The sequence below is a fragment of the Mesocricetus auratus genome, unplaced genomic scaffold (assembly GCF_017639785.1).
Source record: "Mesocricetus auratus isolate SY011 unplaced genomic scaffold, BCM_Maur_2.0 Super-Scaffold_100006, whole genome shotgun sequence".
NCBI lineage: Eukaryota > Metazoa > Chordata > Mammalia > Rodentia > Cricetidae > Mesocricetus > Mesocricetus auratus.
This window is the reverse complement of record NW_024429190.1, coordinates 53,846,079-53,865,206: the sequence shown is the minus strand read 5'-3', so window position 1 is coordinate 53,865,206 and position 19,128 is coordinate 53,846,079. Positions and strand designations below refer to the sequence as shown.

Here is a 19,128-nt window from a genome sequence, read left to right as displayed (position 1 = left end):
AATAATCGTCTCACCTTTGCTCTGCTCCCGTACAGAAATACCAATCTATTGTGGGCTCTGGGAATCCCACTGCCACACACTGGAGCATGCCATTTGTGAGCCTCTCAGACGTCAGGATCTCTGGCTTTGCTGCAGGAAGAGAGATAGCTGTGTCAGTCTTCTAAATAACCCTGATATTTGTCTCATTCTTTCTTATCCCATCCCTAGATCCTTCCAGAGGCCACTGAGGAACCTGACTTGCTGCTCACCCAAACCAGGGATGGGAGACATTCAAAGGTGGTTGGAGGGCTCAGTGGGTATGCTGTCCAGCCCTGCATGGACCCTCCCCATCCACCTGAAGGCCTATGCCGAGGAACTCTACATAGCACAGGCCTATGCCGAGGAACTCTACATAGCACAGGCTGCCAAGACCAACCTGGTTGGTTTCGGCTTCAGGTCAAAAATCAGCATTCTCAACTTAGACTCCTTGACAATAGGAGTTCAAGTCACTCTACCTGCCCAGACATGTCATGTTAAATTATGAGCACTGGAATGGCTGACATCAGGAGTGTAGCAGAAAAACAGAAGCTATGTTCTCTTTTAAGGAAGTGCAAAAGGTGGTGCTGATAAGAGTTGGATTGCTATACTTACAGGAAAGCTAAAACTTGATAGTGAATGACAGTATGAGCGTCTAAACCTTCATTTCATATAAAACTTGGGACAGAAAACAAGAACCAGCCACAGAGTTTTGTTCATACATATTATCTACAGCCTGAGAGTAATCAGCAAAAACATAAATTATACCAGCAGGAAGACTAATTTAACAGTCCTGTGTAACTACAATAATCAATTGATATTCAACAATTTCAAATTCTTGAAATCATTTTTCGAGTGAAAGGAAGATGAACTTGTACTGCACAGCCCTGATAGCAACATACTCGAAGGCTCCCAGCCCTTTGTGGGTGAACCAGTTAACAGTCAACGCCATGCAGGTAGAGATGGTCACCTGCACCACTGGAGACATTCCCAGGCCATAAGAACCAGCCAGGCAGGAATGTAGTGGACAGTGCAAACTGATTAAGCTTCTGAATCCCCCTCTGAACCGATTTCTTCATTTATAGAAGGGGAATAATGGTGACTATCTTGCAGGGTGTTGAGTAAACATGATGGAGCATGCAAAGAACTAAAATGAAGGCTCTTGTGATGTCCCAGCAAGTCAAGAAGATTGCCACCGACCCTGACTATCTGAGCTTGGTTCCTGGGACCCACGCAGTGCAAGGAAGGACTCCCACTGACCTCCATGCACATGCTGTGGTACTCAAAGTCTTAACTTCACAAGCACGCTATGGTACTCACAGTCTTAACTTCACAAGCATGCTGTGGTACTCACAGTCTTAACTTCACAAGCACGCTGTGGTACTCACAGTCTTACCTTCACAAGCACGCTGTGGTACTCACAGTCTTACCTTCACAAGCACGCTGTGGTACTCACAGTCTTACCTTCACAAGCACGCTGTGGTACTCACAGTCTTACCTTCACAAGCATGCTGTAGTACTCACAGTCTTAACTTCACAAGCATGCTGTAGTACTAACAATCTTAACTTCACAAGCACGCTGTGGCACATACTGCCCCCCAACACACATATGCAAATGTCATAAACCTCTTTTAAAGAACCAAGAATGACCCGCAGATGGGTAATGATGCATTTATTATTATTATATTGCTATCATTATTATTATTATTGATTTGGTTGCTTTCTATTGGAATACTATGCTCCCCAATTAAGCAAGTTGGCTACAGATTAAGTGGACAATATTTACCATTCTTCATTCTCCCTTTAATAAAATCTCTGAAAATTGCTGCTTTACGACTGTGTGTGTGTGTGTGTGTGTGTGTGTGTGTGTGTGTATACATGCATATTTTAACCAGACACACTGGAATTTCAACATCATCACAGGCAAAGAACTAATAAGAACAATAGATGAGAGACAGAAAAGACTGGCGGATCAGAAGCTGAAGGACTTCATTTTCCCAAAGGCAAGTAGCAATGTTGAATGACATCTCTGAGAGTCACCGCTCAGCACACCACCTCCTTGGAGGCAAGATGGGTTGGCAGGGATCGGTGTCCACACGCATGACACACCCACCTGTCACTCAACCTGTTCCTGCTGATGGCAGGCCATTTGGCAAACACCACAAAAAGAGCCACTACCCTTCAAAGCCATCCTCAAGGTAGAGGCACCCTTGAGAATTTGGATCTAATGCCAGCTTTCACAAATAGAGCAAGAAGGCGAGCCATCGTCTTACAAAAGCATCCATCTGGCAAGTTTCATTTAATTATCATGGGCAACTGTAGGGTCAGGCTGAAAAATAGGACACAAAACAACAGTGAACTCTAAGGAGAATGCTGTTTTGCTGGAGACTACAGTAGCCATATGGAGGGTCTCTCTGGACTCAGCTCAAGAAGTCACCGCCTCTTCTAAGGAACCCCATACTTCTCCCAAGTCAAGTTGGTTGGTCTCTACCCTTGATCCTGGGGCCCTAAGGAGCACCCGACTTTGTTATTCAAGCTCATGCTTTGCCTCCTCCATCAGACTCTCGATGGCAAGAGCTGCATGTCATACTAATGGTGTAGGTCTGGTGGCAGCAGACACCCAATAAGAGCTGGTGAATGAATATGGGACCATCCAAGGGAACTAGTCACAAGGAGATAAGTGGGGAGAATAGTCAAACTGTGGCTTTTCTGACCAGGAGAACTAGTACCCTTATTCTCAAGACATAGAAGCAACAGACAGGAAAACTACATGCATGCCTACACACATGAAGTTTAAAAATCTGGCACTAACAAGTGAGGAGGGAAGTCCACAAAGAGGAGGTAGAGATAGCGGGATCCGAACATCTCAAGTTCATTGACTGCACCTCTTTTTGCCACTTGGATCCATCATGTCCTAAGATGGGCTTTTCTTGGGTTGGCACCATAGAGAAAGAATTCCTCAATGCTATCAGGGTTATGGATTGTTTCTACTTTTCTCTTCTAACCTTTTTCATCATACAGTGAGCATGGAGCCAAAAATGAATGTATAAAACCTTTTTAATTAAAAAACTGGAACAGCTCAAACACGCACCATCAATTATTCTTTGCTTCAGTGACAAGTGTTCTCTAAGATCCAAGCCTTCTAGCGTGACACCTGGTAGCAGTTACATAATGGCTGGCCCAGGCTAGAGATGTTGTGGTCTGGCTGGCCTACTTGCTCTTGTGTTGGTTAACTGAGTAGGGTTTTTTTTTGTTGTTGTTTCTTTTTGAAAGCTACTATCCCAGGTGGTCATTAACTGAGGCTAGCTGACTTACTTTTGCCCTGTTGGGCCTCAGAGGGTCCTAATTCTTATATTTTCTGAGAATACTCCTGCTCCAAACCCTAGCTTCTGTAAACTAAAGATCTGACCCAGTGTTTTATGTGGTTTTGTTATTGTTGTTGTTTTGGTTTTTTTAACAAAGTACCTTAAAGGAACTCAAGGAAGGCCAGAATTAGAAGGGGCCAGAGAAGCAGCCCCGCGTGCCACAGTTCAGAATCACTAACCCTTAAGGTACATGTGGGGACCTATGAGTGAGTGTCTCCCAGAGTTTTGAATTTTGTTCTCTCACTTAATCTTAGTCCCAGTCCTGTCCTCAATACTGGAGATATATATGACACCTCATTCTGAGAAGGCTAAGTCACACTGGTCCAGCGTGGGCAGTCCATGGCAGGTTGTATTAGGAAAATGTTTAATGCATAAAGAATGAGCTAGGTAGAACTGATTCCTAAAATGAAAATCTGAGCTTATCTGCATTTTATAAGTGGCTCAATACACCATGTATGGAATTAAATACGCATTTCACTGCTAAAGATACATAACTCTGCAATTCTCCAGGTTAAGCCAGAGCTGTGGTTTCTTAGACATTCTGAAAGTAGGATATCAAATGACACATTCCCTAATTCCTCCCAAGTTGGGGTTTTTGATAAGCCTAAGACGTGTCTAAGTTTTATGGTTCCTGCACAGATTTTTTTAAAATAGACTTTTCCATTTGAAAAGCACTATAGGCTTAAGCCATCCGGCATCCCAACAACAATGACCAGCTTGTAAGCAGTCATTTGTTAATGTGATATGAGAATTTGTTGCTCATGCAATTAAAATCCTAAACACTGATTTACCCCGCAGATTGGTGATTTTGAAAAATATTCTTCTCACCACCATCAGGCCCATGTGGAAAGCAAGAACAAAATTAATTTTAAGAATGCGGTACATATAACAAGAGCTGGCAGCAAGCACTGTGAGGCTCCAGGCACACAGAAGGAAGCTAGGGAGACTCACCTTCCATTCATCTCCTGCAGGGAAGTGGTTCTGTGTGGAGTTCTTCTCTGGCCCCGCCCACCTTAACCAGCCCCCCCCACCCGGTGCCCAATGCAATCAATCTGCCAGTAATCTATAGTCAGACAGACAGGGGACAGACTAGAGTCTCCAAATAAAAACACCAAATGGGGTGTGGTCAGAAGGATGGATTTCTGTTTTTGTAACCCTGGGTTTGCTGGGGCAGAATGGTGTTGCAGTGGTCATTTTTAACAATCTGTTACCATTCTAGTTGGGTCTCAATAGAAGCTACATTCCTGTCATAATATTGTTATAATGAGAGGGAATGTAAACCAGCTCAAACAGAAGTATAAAATAACTGTAGCTGATTTTTTAAATAAACTAAAAGAAATTACAAAAATCCTTAGGATAGATATTTTGGAAATATATTGCATCTTGTCCCTTCTTAAGGATATCTATAAGTGGCAAATGAGTATTGTGGCCCGGTCTCATCTAGCCCAGCTGACTTCAAACTCCCTGTGCAGCCAAGGATGACCTTGAACTTCTAATCCTCCTGCCTCTGCCTTCAGAATGCTGAAATTACAGGGGTACACCACCACCATCATGTATATTGGGGATCAAACTCAGAGCACCTCCATGCATGCTAAGCAAGCTCTATAAACTGGTCTACACACTCCAACAGTCCCCAAATAGGCATTTAAAAAAACTTGTCCAACAAACAAAAACAAAAGCTTCAACCATAGTCTCCCATACCCATATATTTTAAACACAGAGCCCATTTTAACAACAAAATGCCACTTTAATGAAGTGGTATCCCAACTAGATTGAGGTTTATTCTTCATTGTATTCAACATTCTTCTGGCCTTTTTAACTACTTAAAATTGTTTTCTTAATCCCTTGGCTGCTCAAACCCAGGGACCATGCATGTAGTTTTCTGAATCCCAGTTCTAGAAAGCCCTCAGAAAGAGTCCTTGAGGGCTGGGGAGACAGCTCAGTGAGAAAAGTGATGTGTAGCAGTGAGGAAAATGTGATGACTGTTATTGGGACCCTGGCACCTACAGGTGGCCCATGTATAATCTCAGTACTTGGAAGCCAGGACAGGACTTGCTGGTTATCTAGGCTAGCTGAATCAGCAAGTTCAAGGTTCAAGTGAGAGACCTTGATTTAATAAATAAGTGTTTAACGTCTTCCCTCTACACACACTTGTCCACTGGCATGAGCAAACACACGGAAACATGTAAACACACATGCGTGATGCCTCATATACAATTCAAACAAACATAAAAACCCTCCTAGTTTCAAAATGGAATTCCCAAATAATGTCTCTTCTTGGAGAAAGCTTGCTTTAGTCAGACTCGTTAATGCTCAATTCATGGATCCTCAGTAGTCCAGATGTGAGCCAGGGGCCTGAACACCTAACACAGAGCTATGCGGGCTGCCAAGATGCACAGGCACAGGCTGAAATGTCATTTTTCTACTCTGCAAAGTAGGTAATTCATTTTGCCACATAATTTAGAAGATATTGACATAATGCCCACAGAAAAATTATGTACCTATTCTTGGATTAATTTAAATTCCCACTGAATTAGAGGCCACCCTGCATACATTTAAAAGGGAACAAGGCTAATTTGATGTAAAAACACACCTGGCTCAACTGAAAAGGAAATTTCCACACAGCAGAGGGTTCACAATATAAAAGGACTACTCATGCCACTGTCAGGAAGAGTCGGGGGCAGCGTCATCAAAGTTTACAGTCACACACTGAGCTCATTTCTCTGCTTTTCCACCATTTAATTAAAAAAAAATGGTTAGACCGCAGGAGCCATATAAGTAGCACAGGGCCAGGAAGGTGACTGCATTCTCTAAGAGGTTTGGCATTCACATAGAGACTCCCATTAGTGTCACACAACCCCTTCCCCAAGACCAATTATCTTATGAGATATGAAAGAAAGTAATGATGGTGGTAACATTGGAGCCGAGAACCAGGTTTAGAAGTGCATCTACTGCTGTCTTTTCCAGAGTAAAAGAGATTCCATATCTGTTCCCTCCAATTTCAACATCTATAGCCATTCTAGTATCTAGAGATTCTCTTTCTCTGAAGAGACTTTATAATGTCCAATCAAGGGGCCAGTAGGATGGCTCAGTGGGCACAGGCACTTGCCTCCAAGCCTGGCAACCTGAGTTCCAGTCCCTGGGATCCACATGGTGGAAGGAGAGAACCGACACCCTTAAACTGTCCTCCGAGCTTCTCATTCACACTGCCATGGATGGGTGTGTGCCCGTGCCTGGGCACAATGAAAACAAGTGTTCAAAACTGACACGCCAAAACAATACTAGGATTCAATAAAACCAGATACAAGAACTGCCAGATCCCAAATACATATAACGTCTACAAATAGACTAATGTGGAACCTATTTTTATATAGATTAACTACCACACTAAAAACAACCTGAGAGTCAGTCCTTAATTTAGAATGGCCCTGAGAACCGACAGTGTGTGGAAGACAGAAGAGGATGAAACATAATGACAGATGGCGACTTCATAACTTCCAGGCACTCGGGCAAGGTCACTCATTCAAGATTAAACAAGGCGATTATAAACTCCTGACAGGTTCCTTTTAAAACTCGGTCTCATCATTTTAGAACTGTCTTACTCTGTAATGTCTCAAAATTGTATCAGATGTGGGCTTAAAGGAATTATGAAAGATCTGTACAAAGAGATACCAAAGGAAGGCTGTGGGAGAATGTTTTATGACTTGAAAAGACATTCTCAATACATCTGTACTCAACACTAAAGAGCCAGGAAATAACACAACCTCACTTTTGTTAAGATCAATGCATTATTTCATATGTGTGACTGTTCTGCCTACATGTATGTTATGTGTATCAAGTATGTGACTGTGCAGGTCAGAAGAGGGCAACTGACCCCTGGAACTGGAGTAATGGACAGTTGTGAGTCACTGTGTGAGTGTTCCTCAAGGGCGTCCAGCTGACAGCCTCATATAGAACACAGACAGACAGGCAGACACATGTGTGTGCGCATCGCACACACATATGCACACAAGGGCATCCAGCTGACAGCCTCATATAGAACACAGACAGACACATGCGTGTGCGCATGTGCACGCGCGCACCCACACACATGCGCACACACACGCTTGCGCGTACACATACACGCACACAAGGGCATCCAGCTGACAGCCTCATGTAGAACACAGACAGACAAATACATGTGTATGCACATGCACGCACGCACACACACACACACGTGGTCTGGAAGAAGATACAACACAAGGGATATTAATAATGGGAAACATTGAAATATTAAAAATAAAACTCTTAAATGGTAAATATAAAATTTGTTTTTCATTTCTGCTTCTTGATACATTTTCTGGGCTTACCAAGCCTAACTTTTGAGGTAAGAAAAACTTGAATTGAAAACCCATAAGCAGATATATTCGACTATAATGTGGGACAGCCTGCATGTAAATCACATGACAAGGCCACTTGCCAGCAGTGAAGGTGGACCTGTCACGCCAGCCATGGAGACCACTCCAGACCACCTGCCAGCCATCTGGTCTCCCACCTGGCTGGAATCTCAGGGTCTTTACCAGTGTGAGAACAGGAAGTCCCTGACTTCAGGGACAGCTCAGTTTGGGGGCTTGGAGTCTGTCCTTGCAGAAGAAGGAAAGCCAAGATCCAGGCATCAACTCCACTCGAGTCACCTTGGGAGTCCCATAGCTTCCAAGAAGCAAGCAAACATTAAGAACTTTCACGAAGGAAGTTTATTTACTGAAGTCTACTTACTATAGACCTCTCTACTTACTGTTTCAGAGTCCCAGCTACTGACTCCAGGACCAGGCCCCATAGCAACACTAAAAGGCAAAAGCTTTTTAAAACAAAACCCCACAGAGAAATGCATGATGGTTAGACACACACTTGTTTGGAAAATCTTACACCCTCACCCTTTTTAATAGAAAACAGGGGTGCTGGGAGTGCAACCCAGGCAGGGGGCATGCAGGAGCGTTAGGCTTCAATCCCAGTATCCAAAACCAGAGATGAGGAGGAAGAGGAAGACGGAGGTAGACTCAGAGTCTAAGAGGTAGGAGGTGGGAAGCTATCTCCAGTTATGGAAAGACTGCTCCTAGCTTTGCTCTCCTGTTCCATGAGGGACTTCTTCAAGGGCAGACTCGCTCCAAGCCCCTAAGTTGAGCAGTCCCTGAAGGCAGACAGCCATTCTCCTTTTCACACTGGTAGAAGACCCTCAGATGCCAGCCAGGTGGACCCAGATGGCTGGCAGGCGGTCTAAAGCCATCTACACGGCTGGCTTGACAGGTCCACATTCGTGGTTGGCAAACGGGCTTGCCGTGTGATTGACTTTCAGGTTGCGCCACGTATAGATGCTTCTACATAGTGAGGCTCTAGCCATCTGTAACCGGATTCATCTACTGATAACCCAAAATACATCAGAAGCAGTCTGGACTTTGCAAATGTGGTCAAAGGGGAACTTTCTCATCAGGAAGCTTCATTATGGGTGATTTATCACTTTGGCTGATTTTGGTATACTGCGGGGTCTATAAATAACCATGAGTGCCAAGCAGGACATTAATTATTTGATGCAGTGATTTAGAAATAATCCATTATTGAGCATTTTCTTAAATTGTTTCTGGTGCCCGGTTAGCAGCCTTCCGTAAATGGCATGAAGCTGCTGGTGGCACTGAGAGTTGGTGTGGTGTGGTCCAGCCATCACTGTGGATTCCAGTCCAGTTTAACACAAGACGGCTCTCTGCAAGCACCCTGAGGAAGGTGAACCCTTGCCACGCAGCCCTCCTCCGTGGCTGAGGTCTGTCACTGAAGGAAACACCTTTAAGACTGCAGAAAGAGCTATCCGTGACCCTTCTATACTACTGAGGTAGCTATCAGAGGAGGATGTCTGAATTTTTAGGACAGTTCAGAGACTCGAAAGATAATGATCATTATAACAAGCATCGTTTTCTCCAATAGCTATATGAACAACTCCAGGATTCACAAGGATATTTGAGATTAAAAGTCAAAATAAATTTATAAAAAGATTTGCTTGGCTGATTGCCCTTTGGAATCCACTAGAAAGTCTGTCCTTTATTCAAAAATTACCCCAAAACCAAGTAAATTAGTGCAACTTACTATATGCATCTGGCCTTTCATTTTCCTTTCACCTGGCCAACACCCAAGTGTCTGACCTGTGTGGCAACCTTGGCCAGAGGTTCCCAATAAGCAACGCAGGCTGCCCACACATCTGATCAACAGAAGTTTTTCCCAGCATCCAGAGAATTCTGGGAAAGAGTATTGTCTAATGGAGAAAGCACTTTGGAGTAAAGCTTGGAGTATTTACAATTATATGCTTCCCCACCCCATTTTCATTTGCAAGGGAAATGCATCACCATTTTCCCCAAAGGGCATCAAACGTTTCAGAACTAAGAATTTGACTTCTATATACACCTCGGGTAAGCACTCCAAAGAGGAATTATAATAATGCAAATTCAATGGGGGGAGAGGTGTGGCTTTTGTTTTGTTTTTATGAAGACTCCAAACTCCTAATCCATAAGGGACTAGACCCCTACCCCCCACACTAACTATACTGAAATCTACATGAGAAAATATCAGAATAAATGGACTTTTCAAGAAGGTAGGCCACTACAAATCAAGGACTTGCATTAGCATTTCTTAGCGCTGAATCTTGTAAGCAATTATGCATCAATGTCACTAAGTAGCCTGAATTTCTGTGCTAACCCGGTGCGTTTATTATCTTGACTTTTATTAATTCTAATTTTTGCAGTACATAATTCCTTTCCCCCTGGAGGCTGAGCTTATTTACAGAATAAACCATGCATAGAATTACTCGTAACTGCCATCATTACATTCTGGGATGTAAAGATGGACACAAATGATTCCCGGGGTCTTGATTTTAAAATAGTTTTGTTTGGTTGATTGTTGGAGACGGGTTCAAACACAGCTCAGGCTGCATCAACTCACCACATAGCTCAGAATGACCTTGAACTTCTGACCCTTCTGCCTGGAGGTATAAGCAAATACCACCATGCTTAGGCTTAGGCTTGGTTTTATGTAATACTAGGCACTGGAATATGAACAGGAAACATTTTACCAACTGAATGACATCCCCAGCCATCGATTTTAGCTTTTGATTTAACTGTACCACAAAAAAAATAAAAAAGGAAACCTAACCCATAATACTGTCAAGTACAGAGCAATTGTGTCATGCCTCACAAAAGGTGGATGGACAGTTTGAACAAATATGCTCACTGTCAAAGCCATTTGTAAATCCAATGTGACTTGTGAGTAAAATGAATGGCTTTTGTTAACAGCATTTGCAAGAAACCAACGTGACTGCAAAGGCTTCCTGAAGAGTTTAACCTCAGAAGGCAGAGCCCACCGCATCATCCTCCACACACCCAGAGTGAAGAGGCAGACATTCCATCAACGGCCAGGTGCTTGCTGGAGAGCCCAGCCCTAGACAAGACCTCTCCCGACAGGGGGAGATCATGTTGGAGGTTACTGCTGCTCCCCAGCAGATGTGATTGTAACTGACCCTGACTAGTGGGGCAAGTCTGCCACCAGAGAGAAAAGCCGGAAATGTACCGGGTCAGTGTCTCATGCCCAAGTGGCAGATGACACGCTGGGAAAGAGACATCTACATGCTCCTCTGGCTGAGAGGCTAAGGCAGAGAATAATAACACGATGAGCTTCGCAATGGGCTCCATGGAGCATGCTCCCCTGTGATCCACTGTCACTGGGCCATTGGGGAAAGGCGCAGGAACACACAAGTGGTCCTCGGAAGGCGCAATCTGGCAGAATGGTTCTTACACCCGAGAAGCCTGACGAAGCCTTAGGTGCTGTCCACCTTAGTTTGCTTCTCTACTAACTGACGTGTACTGTGTTTTCTGGGAGCACTGATCTACGATGGATTGGACGTCTTGCAGCAGGTAGGTGGAAGGGGCCTACTACACTTGGAATCAAGTTTTGCATGAACAATTTGCACATTATGCTGGCAAAGACACTGATTCACCTACTGCCGTCTCTTAAATTAGTTGAATATTAAGGTTTTCAGAAGTAGGTAATTTTGCCTGTGTGTAATATATTAAGTTCCCTTGATTAACATCTGAATTAATCTAGAAATATTTGAATTGAGGGCCAATGAGATACCAAATAATCAAAACTGTTCTGAGGAAGAGAAATATTAATTATCATTTCCTTTGGAAAGCAGGAGCTCTGTGGTCCAGAATCTGGGATCATTGCTCCATCCCACAAACCACCCCTGCCCCTCCCCTGAAGGAGGTATATAGCACACATCAACAGATTAGGACCCTGGGAAGATCAGCAATGTAAAAGCACTGAATATTATTAAGCACGTGACACTTCCCCCCCTAGAGACAAGGTCTCAGTGTCTAAACCAGGCCAGCCCTCAACCTCCCAGGATGCTGAGATCAAAGGCAGGCACCGTGACACCCAGCTCAAATATGGCACACCGATACCTGTGGTGCCTAATCTTGGTTACCAGTCTGACTGCTTCTGGAGTCAACTAAAACCCAAGCTGCTGGGCAATCCTGAGAGAGATTTTTCTTGAACAGATTATTTGAAGCAGGAAGATTCACCCCAAATCTGGGTCTTCTTCAGGATTCTAATGTAGACCAAAGATCAGGACTCTTCAGGAATCCTCCTGGCTCTCAGCACCAGACTAGGACTGCTGAGACTTTCAGCCTGGTGGACTGGATGAGACAGCCATTGTTGGACTACACTGACGACATTCTGTAAGCCAATCCAGTAACTCTGTGTGTGTATCTGTGTGTGTGTGAGTCTGTATGTGTATGTGTGCATGCGTGTGTGTGTGTGTGTGTGTGTGAGTCTGTATGTGTATGTGTGCATGCGTGTGTGAGTCTGTATGTGTATGTGTATGTGCGTGTGTATGCATGCGTGTACTGTGTGTGTGTGTGTGTGTGTGTGTGTGTGTGGTCTGTGTTCTAGCAGGTCTGTTCCTTTAGAGCAACCTGACTGATACAACATCTTAATCAGGAAGCACAATTCTAGAAATACTGATACAGTCAAGCAACTCTAGATTGCAATTTTTTAAAAAAGCAGTCCACAGTAAAGCTTTATTGTTATTTCTCTTCTTCAATAACAAATGCATCCAACCCCACCCAACCTGCTATCATAGCAAGGCAGGGGCAAATGGGATAAATACATGTGGAACCATAACAGGTAAGCTGCTGCAGGAGAGAGAAGCTCCCCTCATCCCGCCCCTGCCACCATGTACAATCCCCTATAGTACAGCATGCTGTCCAGTTCCCAAGTTGCTTTTGTGGGGAAATATTCTGGTTTGATCTGAAACATCCCTGACAGTCTCACATATTTGAATGGTTGATCCCTCTCCCCCCCCCCGGTGATGCTGTTTCAGAGACTGGAACCTTCGGGGCAGGAGGCATGGCTGGCAGAGGAGGCCACTGAGGGTTGTAGACTGGCTTCCAGCCTCGGTTCTCTACTTGCTGATTAGTCATAAGGTGAACAAGGCAAGCTGCAAGCTCCTCCTGCCACAGACCTAACCCAGAGCCGTGGCCTCCCTGCCTAGATGGACTACATTCCCTGCAAGCATACACCACAACCCCTTCCCTCAAGCTGCTTGTTCTCTATTCTCTTGCAACAAGCAAGTAACGGAAAAGTGTCCTCATTGTTCCTCCAGACCCTACACACCCAGGGTGGATAATTCTAACAGTCACTTGTTGTTTGAGATGTCTTCTGGAACATTCTGGTTATTCTTGCTGGACCCAGAACAGAGCCAAGGAGAAGCGTTTCACTTGGCAGAAGTTGCAGCAAGGACAGACGCCTGTCTGCTTGGCCTCCACCTCCTCTTAGAAGTTTCTCTGAAAACCACAGTAGTGCAGGACTTTGGTGTTGAGGTTCCCATGACTACAGACAATTGCCCCCCCCAACCACTTGCTGTCTGCTCCCTCAGTACTCCCATGTACTCAGCGGTGACCCATTGAGCTGGGTCAATAGCACATTGATCTTAGAGGGAGAACAATCTAAACATAAACGGTATATCACAGCCTGAAGAGAGAAAGCTCTGGGAAGAGAAAATCCATGGCAGGGCTTGACAGTATCTCTCCCTCACCCCAGCTCCCATTCAACATCTGGCTTTTCAGTCCAACAATCAATAATAATACACTTTCTCTTAGCTCCTAATGTCAGCCTCCCCGGGCTCCTCTGTTTACTTCAGAGGCAGCCCTCAGAAATTCACACCACTTCTACAAGGTCATGTGGTCAGTGAAATGTAGGCCGGGGAATCGGTTTCTCTTCCAACCACCAAACCACGAGGTCTTTGTTAAGGTCAAAATTATCATGAAACACTATTTACATAGTACACAAGAGACGCAGCTCTGCAGCTGTTCTACACACGAGCTGCAGTGTGCAATCACACAAAATAAAAAGATAAGGAGTCCTGCAGTTTACTTACTGTTCACATAAACGTTAAATGTCACGGAAGCGCTGACATCAGAGTTGGACACCAGAAAGGTGTAAGTGCCTCCTTCTGTGCCTTTTAACCTGGTCAGGTGGAGCTCGTTCACATATCTACAAAGGAAGGACGATACATCAGCACCCCGAGGACAGTCTGTCCTAAAGCACAAGTCTCTGTTTCTACTTGGAAAGAAATGCCTCATGGGGGGGGGGGATATCAATGAATCGTTTAGTTCGGTGTTAACAAGATACACACAGTCACGCACGTCACTCTATTTGAAACAAAAACCTGCATGTGAAGACACAGAAATAGGCTGGCCAAGCCTTTGGGGCCACAGTCCCAGACTACCCTTGTGGCCACTTCCTATTTTGCCCACACTGTAGCAGTAACTTGAATTCTGCCCTGGGAAACCCTGGCTCAACAGTCTGCACACACCCTCCATTTTCATGGCAATTCCTGAGGCCCTTGGGATCCACACAACCATGACCTCCTTCCCCCACTGTCACCCTACCTTGCTTCTGTCAATAATGTTATCTCTTAGTGTTCTTTCTACTCCTCGACTTCTCTTCCCAGCCTCCCCTGCAATATTTGCTATTCAAATATCTACTCGGGGACCTAGAGGATGGCTGTGGAGACGGAACACCATATGGCCCCTGAGCTAGTGTGAGCCCTAGACGGACAGATCAGCTGAGCAAGACCATGAGCGACTTACCATGCTCAGTGGCCTGGCTCACTCTTCTCTCACCACTCAGTAGGCAGACTGCTACTAGACCCAGCTTTCTGATCTCAACCTTTTATGCAGGCGTCTCTCTGTCCTGTGCCTCATCTATGGGCCTATTCCCATGTCCCCATGGACCCCTGTTGTGGGTGCAGTTCAGCACACCTCGAGTCTGTAACCTTCACCCAAGGGTCACCTTGAACGGCCAGGCACAGAAGCTCAGGGCAGAGTTCCCCAAGCAACTTTCCTGTTCTCTCACAGTTCTCCCTCTGCATAAATCCCATGCCACTGACTCCTGTCTCGGGCTCAGTTTGCAGGGAACTGGTAATTCCTTTTTGTAACAAAGGCATGCACGATCCCAACCTAAGAGCACTTCACCTTGACCTCTCCTCTCCTACCTGGGTACTTCCCAGCCCTGCCCTCTTCAGCCCAACCCTCAATCAATAGCCCAGGTTAACCTATCGGTTGTCACTTGTGTTAGCTCATCCACAGTCACCTGCCCCTTATTAGTCCTCTGATCTTGGTCACATCCCTTCTGTGTCTTGGCTTCCTCATGCACGAGAATGCTGGAAGTTAAGAGTGCTGCGGAGCCAGTGAGGGGGTGAAGACGCTTTCACCACAAGCACCTGCGTTTGATCCCTGGAACCCACGTAAGAGGGGGAAGGAGAGAACGGACTCCTAAAGATGGTCCCTGACCTTTACAGGTGCTGTGGGACACATTGTGTCCCTGCACTGTGACATGCACACAATAACAAATAAATTTTAAAGGATTTTTAAGTGCCACATCTAAGGTTTGTGATGATATATGTCAGATGTTTATGACAAAATGAATGAACAAGGTAGTATTACTGCTATTGGAATTACGATGTTTTGCAGCTCTAATAAGAGATCTAATAATAAAGAAAAATAATTGATCACCTGGCCCAAAGCATAATAATTCATAGTTACCCTCAAGAGTTTTAATAAAGTAGTAACAATACTATAACTTCTTTTCCTTCGTAAGGAAAGTTATTGTGCCCTGAAGATATGCCTGTCATTGTTTTGGGTTACCCTTAAAACGAAGAGAAGAGTAACCAACCCCCACTTTGCAAATGAGAAACTGAGTGGGCATACTCCTGTGAAGTGTGACTATTCTAAACCCACAATAAAATGAGTTCTCAGCTGAGGACACAGAGGGAGCTCTAGGTAGGCTTTGCCATCTGACGTCAATCCATGCATTGCTGGGAAGGTGGCTGGGAGAGAAGGGCACACGTCCATTTCTTACCTGATGTTACTTTGGTTATCGGATTTGAGATACTCTTCCCCCTTGTTAGTGGCGGTCCTGTTCATATATATCCACTGGTGATATTCAGGTTTGGGGTAGGCTTCATACTCAACAACCAAATCTACATTCTCTCCATTGTTTACGAAAACTGTAGTGTTCTTCACGGGGAAGATGTTGATGAACCCTTTATCTAATTGTAACAGAATGAGAAGGCAATCAACATTGACAACTGACAAGAACACGCAACGTCACCTTAGGATCACAACGGTGACTGAGTTCCAGCGTTGACTACCGACAAGTGAGAAGACATGAGCGGGCTGTGCACCAGCTCCCTTTGCTCTTCACAGCAGCCTTGGGTGAGACGAGCCACGCACCAAGGTCCCTGCCTCGCAGACTGCAATTCCCTCAAAGGTCCTCTCCATCCACCTGTCTCCACGCTTGTGCGGTTCAAGTTCAAGGGTGTTTTAGTAAAATAGCCCCCACCTATACCCAGAAGAGTTACAAACGTAGTAAGAAAGTACCATTGAGCCAAGGCTGGTACGAGCTCTAATATGTGATAAAAAATGCTACAGAAAATATCATTGTGTAGCTGAAGAAAGTAAGAGTGGGCCCTTTTCATACCACATACCACGTGTTTTCACAACATGGACCAATCAGACAGCACTTTAACATGAAAACCGGACGTTTAATCCTTATGGGAGAGGGAGGGGGTGGGTGGGTTTTGGAAGCAGCAAAAGGAAAATATCATAAAGGGCAACTTTGGATTAAAGTAATGGGAAAGAGAACATAAAACTGCCACTATGGGGGGGGGGCGTGTTTAGCTAAATCAGTAATTAAAATATGGATAGCACTTTCCATTTATTAAAAATAGCAAAACTAATTTAAAATAAACCCAAGAATCTCAAGTGTGTTCAAAGCAGCACGGAGAGCCACACACGGCAAACTGGCACGCTTCTTCTCAGAACCAGTTAGCAATCGAGAGTTTCTTTTTTTAAATCATCTATTTTTAAGTCTAAATCCTATAATTTCCATTTGAGAACTCTTCTTAAAATGGGTTAGAGATTCACAAAGTGCTATGCGTACAGGTTACAATAACTCTTGAGATGACAGTAAATAGTGCAAGCCTTAGAAATGGTTATATAATAATCCAGGAGCAAGCCTGATGAAAAAAGCAATAAACTAATTGCCCGATGTTACTTTTATAGCCACCATTTTTAGGGGATGTTTACTATGTGCCAAGAACTGCCCCAGGCACTTTAGCACACATTTTATATAATAATTATGGCATTTATGCTTACAATCATTCTGAAACAGAGTTGTAGAGTCTAATTTATAGATGAAAAGCAGGTTACGGGCTTTCTGTGCATGCATGCGTGTTGTGTTTGGTGCCTATGGCTATGCTACATGCGCATATAGAACATGGGGGTGCCCGGCACACCAGGGCAGCACTCCCGGTGTCTCCCTCGTCACCGGCTACCATGAGATAGGTCCTCCCACCGGGTCAGAGACCCACCATTCATCTCAGCAAGACTGGCTGGTCTGGGAGCTCCCAGGATCTGGTGTCCCCCAGAATCCAGGCTACAGTCATGAACAGCCATGCCATGCTCGGTTTTTGGGGGTTTTTTTGTTGTCTGTTTGTTTGTTTTTCGTGACAGGGTTTCTCTGTATTGTTTTGGAGCCCAGCCTGTAACTTGCTTGGTAGACTAGGCTGACCTCAAATTCACAGAGATTCACCTGCCTCTGCCTCCAGAGTGCTGGGATTAAAGGCCAGTGCCACCAACACCGGGCCTGTCTTTTTGTTTTCTTTTCTTTTCTTTTTTTTATGGAGGTGCTGAGGATTTGAACTCAGCTCCTGAGGTTTGCAGAACAAGTGCTCGTATCTACTTAGTCATCTCCTTAGGCCCAGGTTAGAGATTTAGTGATAACTCTAATTTATAGGTAATACTTGTAATCTCTAATTTATAGATGAAACTGATGATTTATATTTGGATTCCAAGTCATATAGCAAAGTCTAGCTTTGAACATGGGTCTAAGAGAAGCCAAGAATGGCCTCTTTTTTTAGAGTTTCCATACATTTTAAGTGAGAGAGAATAAGAACATGAATAAAATTGTATGTATAATGAAAACCCTTATATACAAAAATAAGCAAAATACTCAAATCTTTAGAAACAGTTACACCAAGTTAAAGTTTAAATTTTATTCTGTCTCATTTTCAAATGCTTAAAATTGTAAACTTTCACTAACCCTGCAGTTACCTACAGATACACAAGAACTTGTCACCACAGATTTTAATGTTCTCTGGTTGCCTATAGGTTGGGTCAGAAACACAACCCAGTGTTCTGTGGCTCCTGAACCAATTTGAAAGGGATTATTTTTCAAGTGGAATGAAAACAAATCACCCAAAATAAAAAGACTGGAGTTGGAGCTGGTCCTGTCCTAACACCAGCATCAGGAACAACATAACCCCTACCACTCTTTGTTAACAAGCAAGGGTTTTACTGTTCATCAGATCTTGCTATAGTAAAAGAACAAACATTGCATCACAAGGTCATATATCCAGATACAGCACGATAAGATACAATGTCACGGTTACCATAGAACTAATATGTAAGTGGTCCTGGGTTTTCTGCAGTCTACCTTGCTCAATATAGTTGCTACGATTTGACTGTAAAGAACACCCTGCCCCCACAAAGGCCTATGTGTTAAAGGCCTGGCTGCTATCAAATGGGCTTTGTGGGAAGTCACTGGATCATCAGGGTTCCAAATTCATCAACAGGTATCCATTGTTAACTCTACTGCTGAATGGAATGGTTGGGGGTGGGGGGAGCTCTACTTCTTGGCTGCCACAAGATGAGCATCTTTCTTCTGCCCCCTGCTCCCACCATGATGGTCCAGATTTGCCTCAAGTCTCCAGACCTGGAATTATGAGCCAGATGAACCTGTCTTCCTTTGAACTGCTTGTGTTGGGTGTTTTGTCATAGTAACAAAAGGCTGGCCTAACACAATAGGATGTGTTTTGGTCATGTGCTGGGATGGAGCTTTATATTTCTATAATGTAATAATTATTAAGACTCTACCTTAGGTACTATGACATGAAAAAGGAACTCTAAACAAATTTTTTATGTTTAATTTTTTTTCAAGTACTTCTGCATTAAGAAATTAGTGGTAACATTAATTTTTAATTAGGTTCAAACACTGTGTCTGACACTCCCATAAAACTCTGCCTCTCCTCATCTCCAATGCTGTGGGAGCTGGAGGCTGTTTCTTCTGAGAGGAAATGCAGAGAAAAAAATGGGGTGCATAAGAAAGC

The 19,128-nt window shown here is 44.1% G+C and overlaps 1 protein-coding gene across 2 annotated transcripts in view; it reads right to left on the bottom strand.

Annotated features, from left to right (window-relative positions):
* Positions 1–19,128, bottom strand: part of Kit (KIT proto-oncogene, receptor tyrosine kinase) — a 76,483-nt gene that overhangs the window by 16,650 nt on the left and 40,705 nt on the right. For both annotated transcript variants that reach the window (XM_013121055.3, XM_013121056.3), the window contains exons 6-8: positions 15,819–16,008; positions 13,834–13,949; positions 15–129 (exon numbers count right to left, since the gene is read on the bottom strand). In XM_013121055.3, coding sequence (XP_012976509.2) covers positions 15–129; positions 13,834–13,949; positions 15,819–16,008 — 421 coding nt within the window. The remainder of the gene's footprint in view (positions 1–14; positions 130–13,833; positions 13,950–15,818; positions 16,009–19,128) is intronic.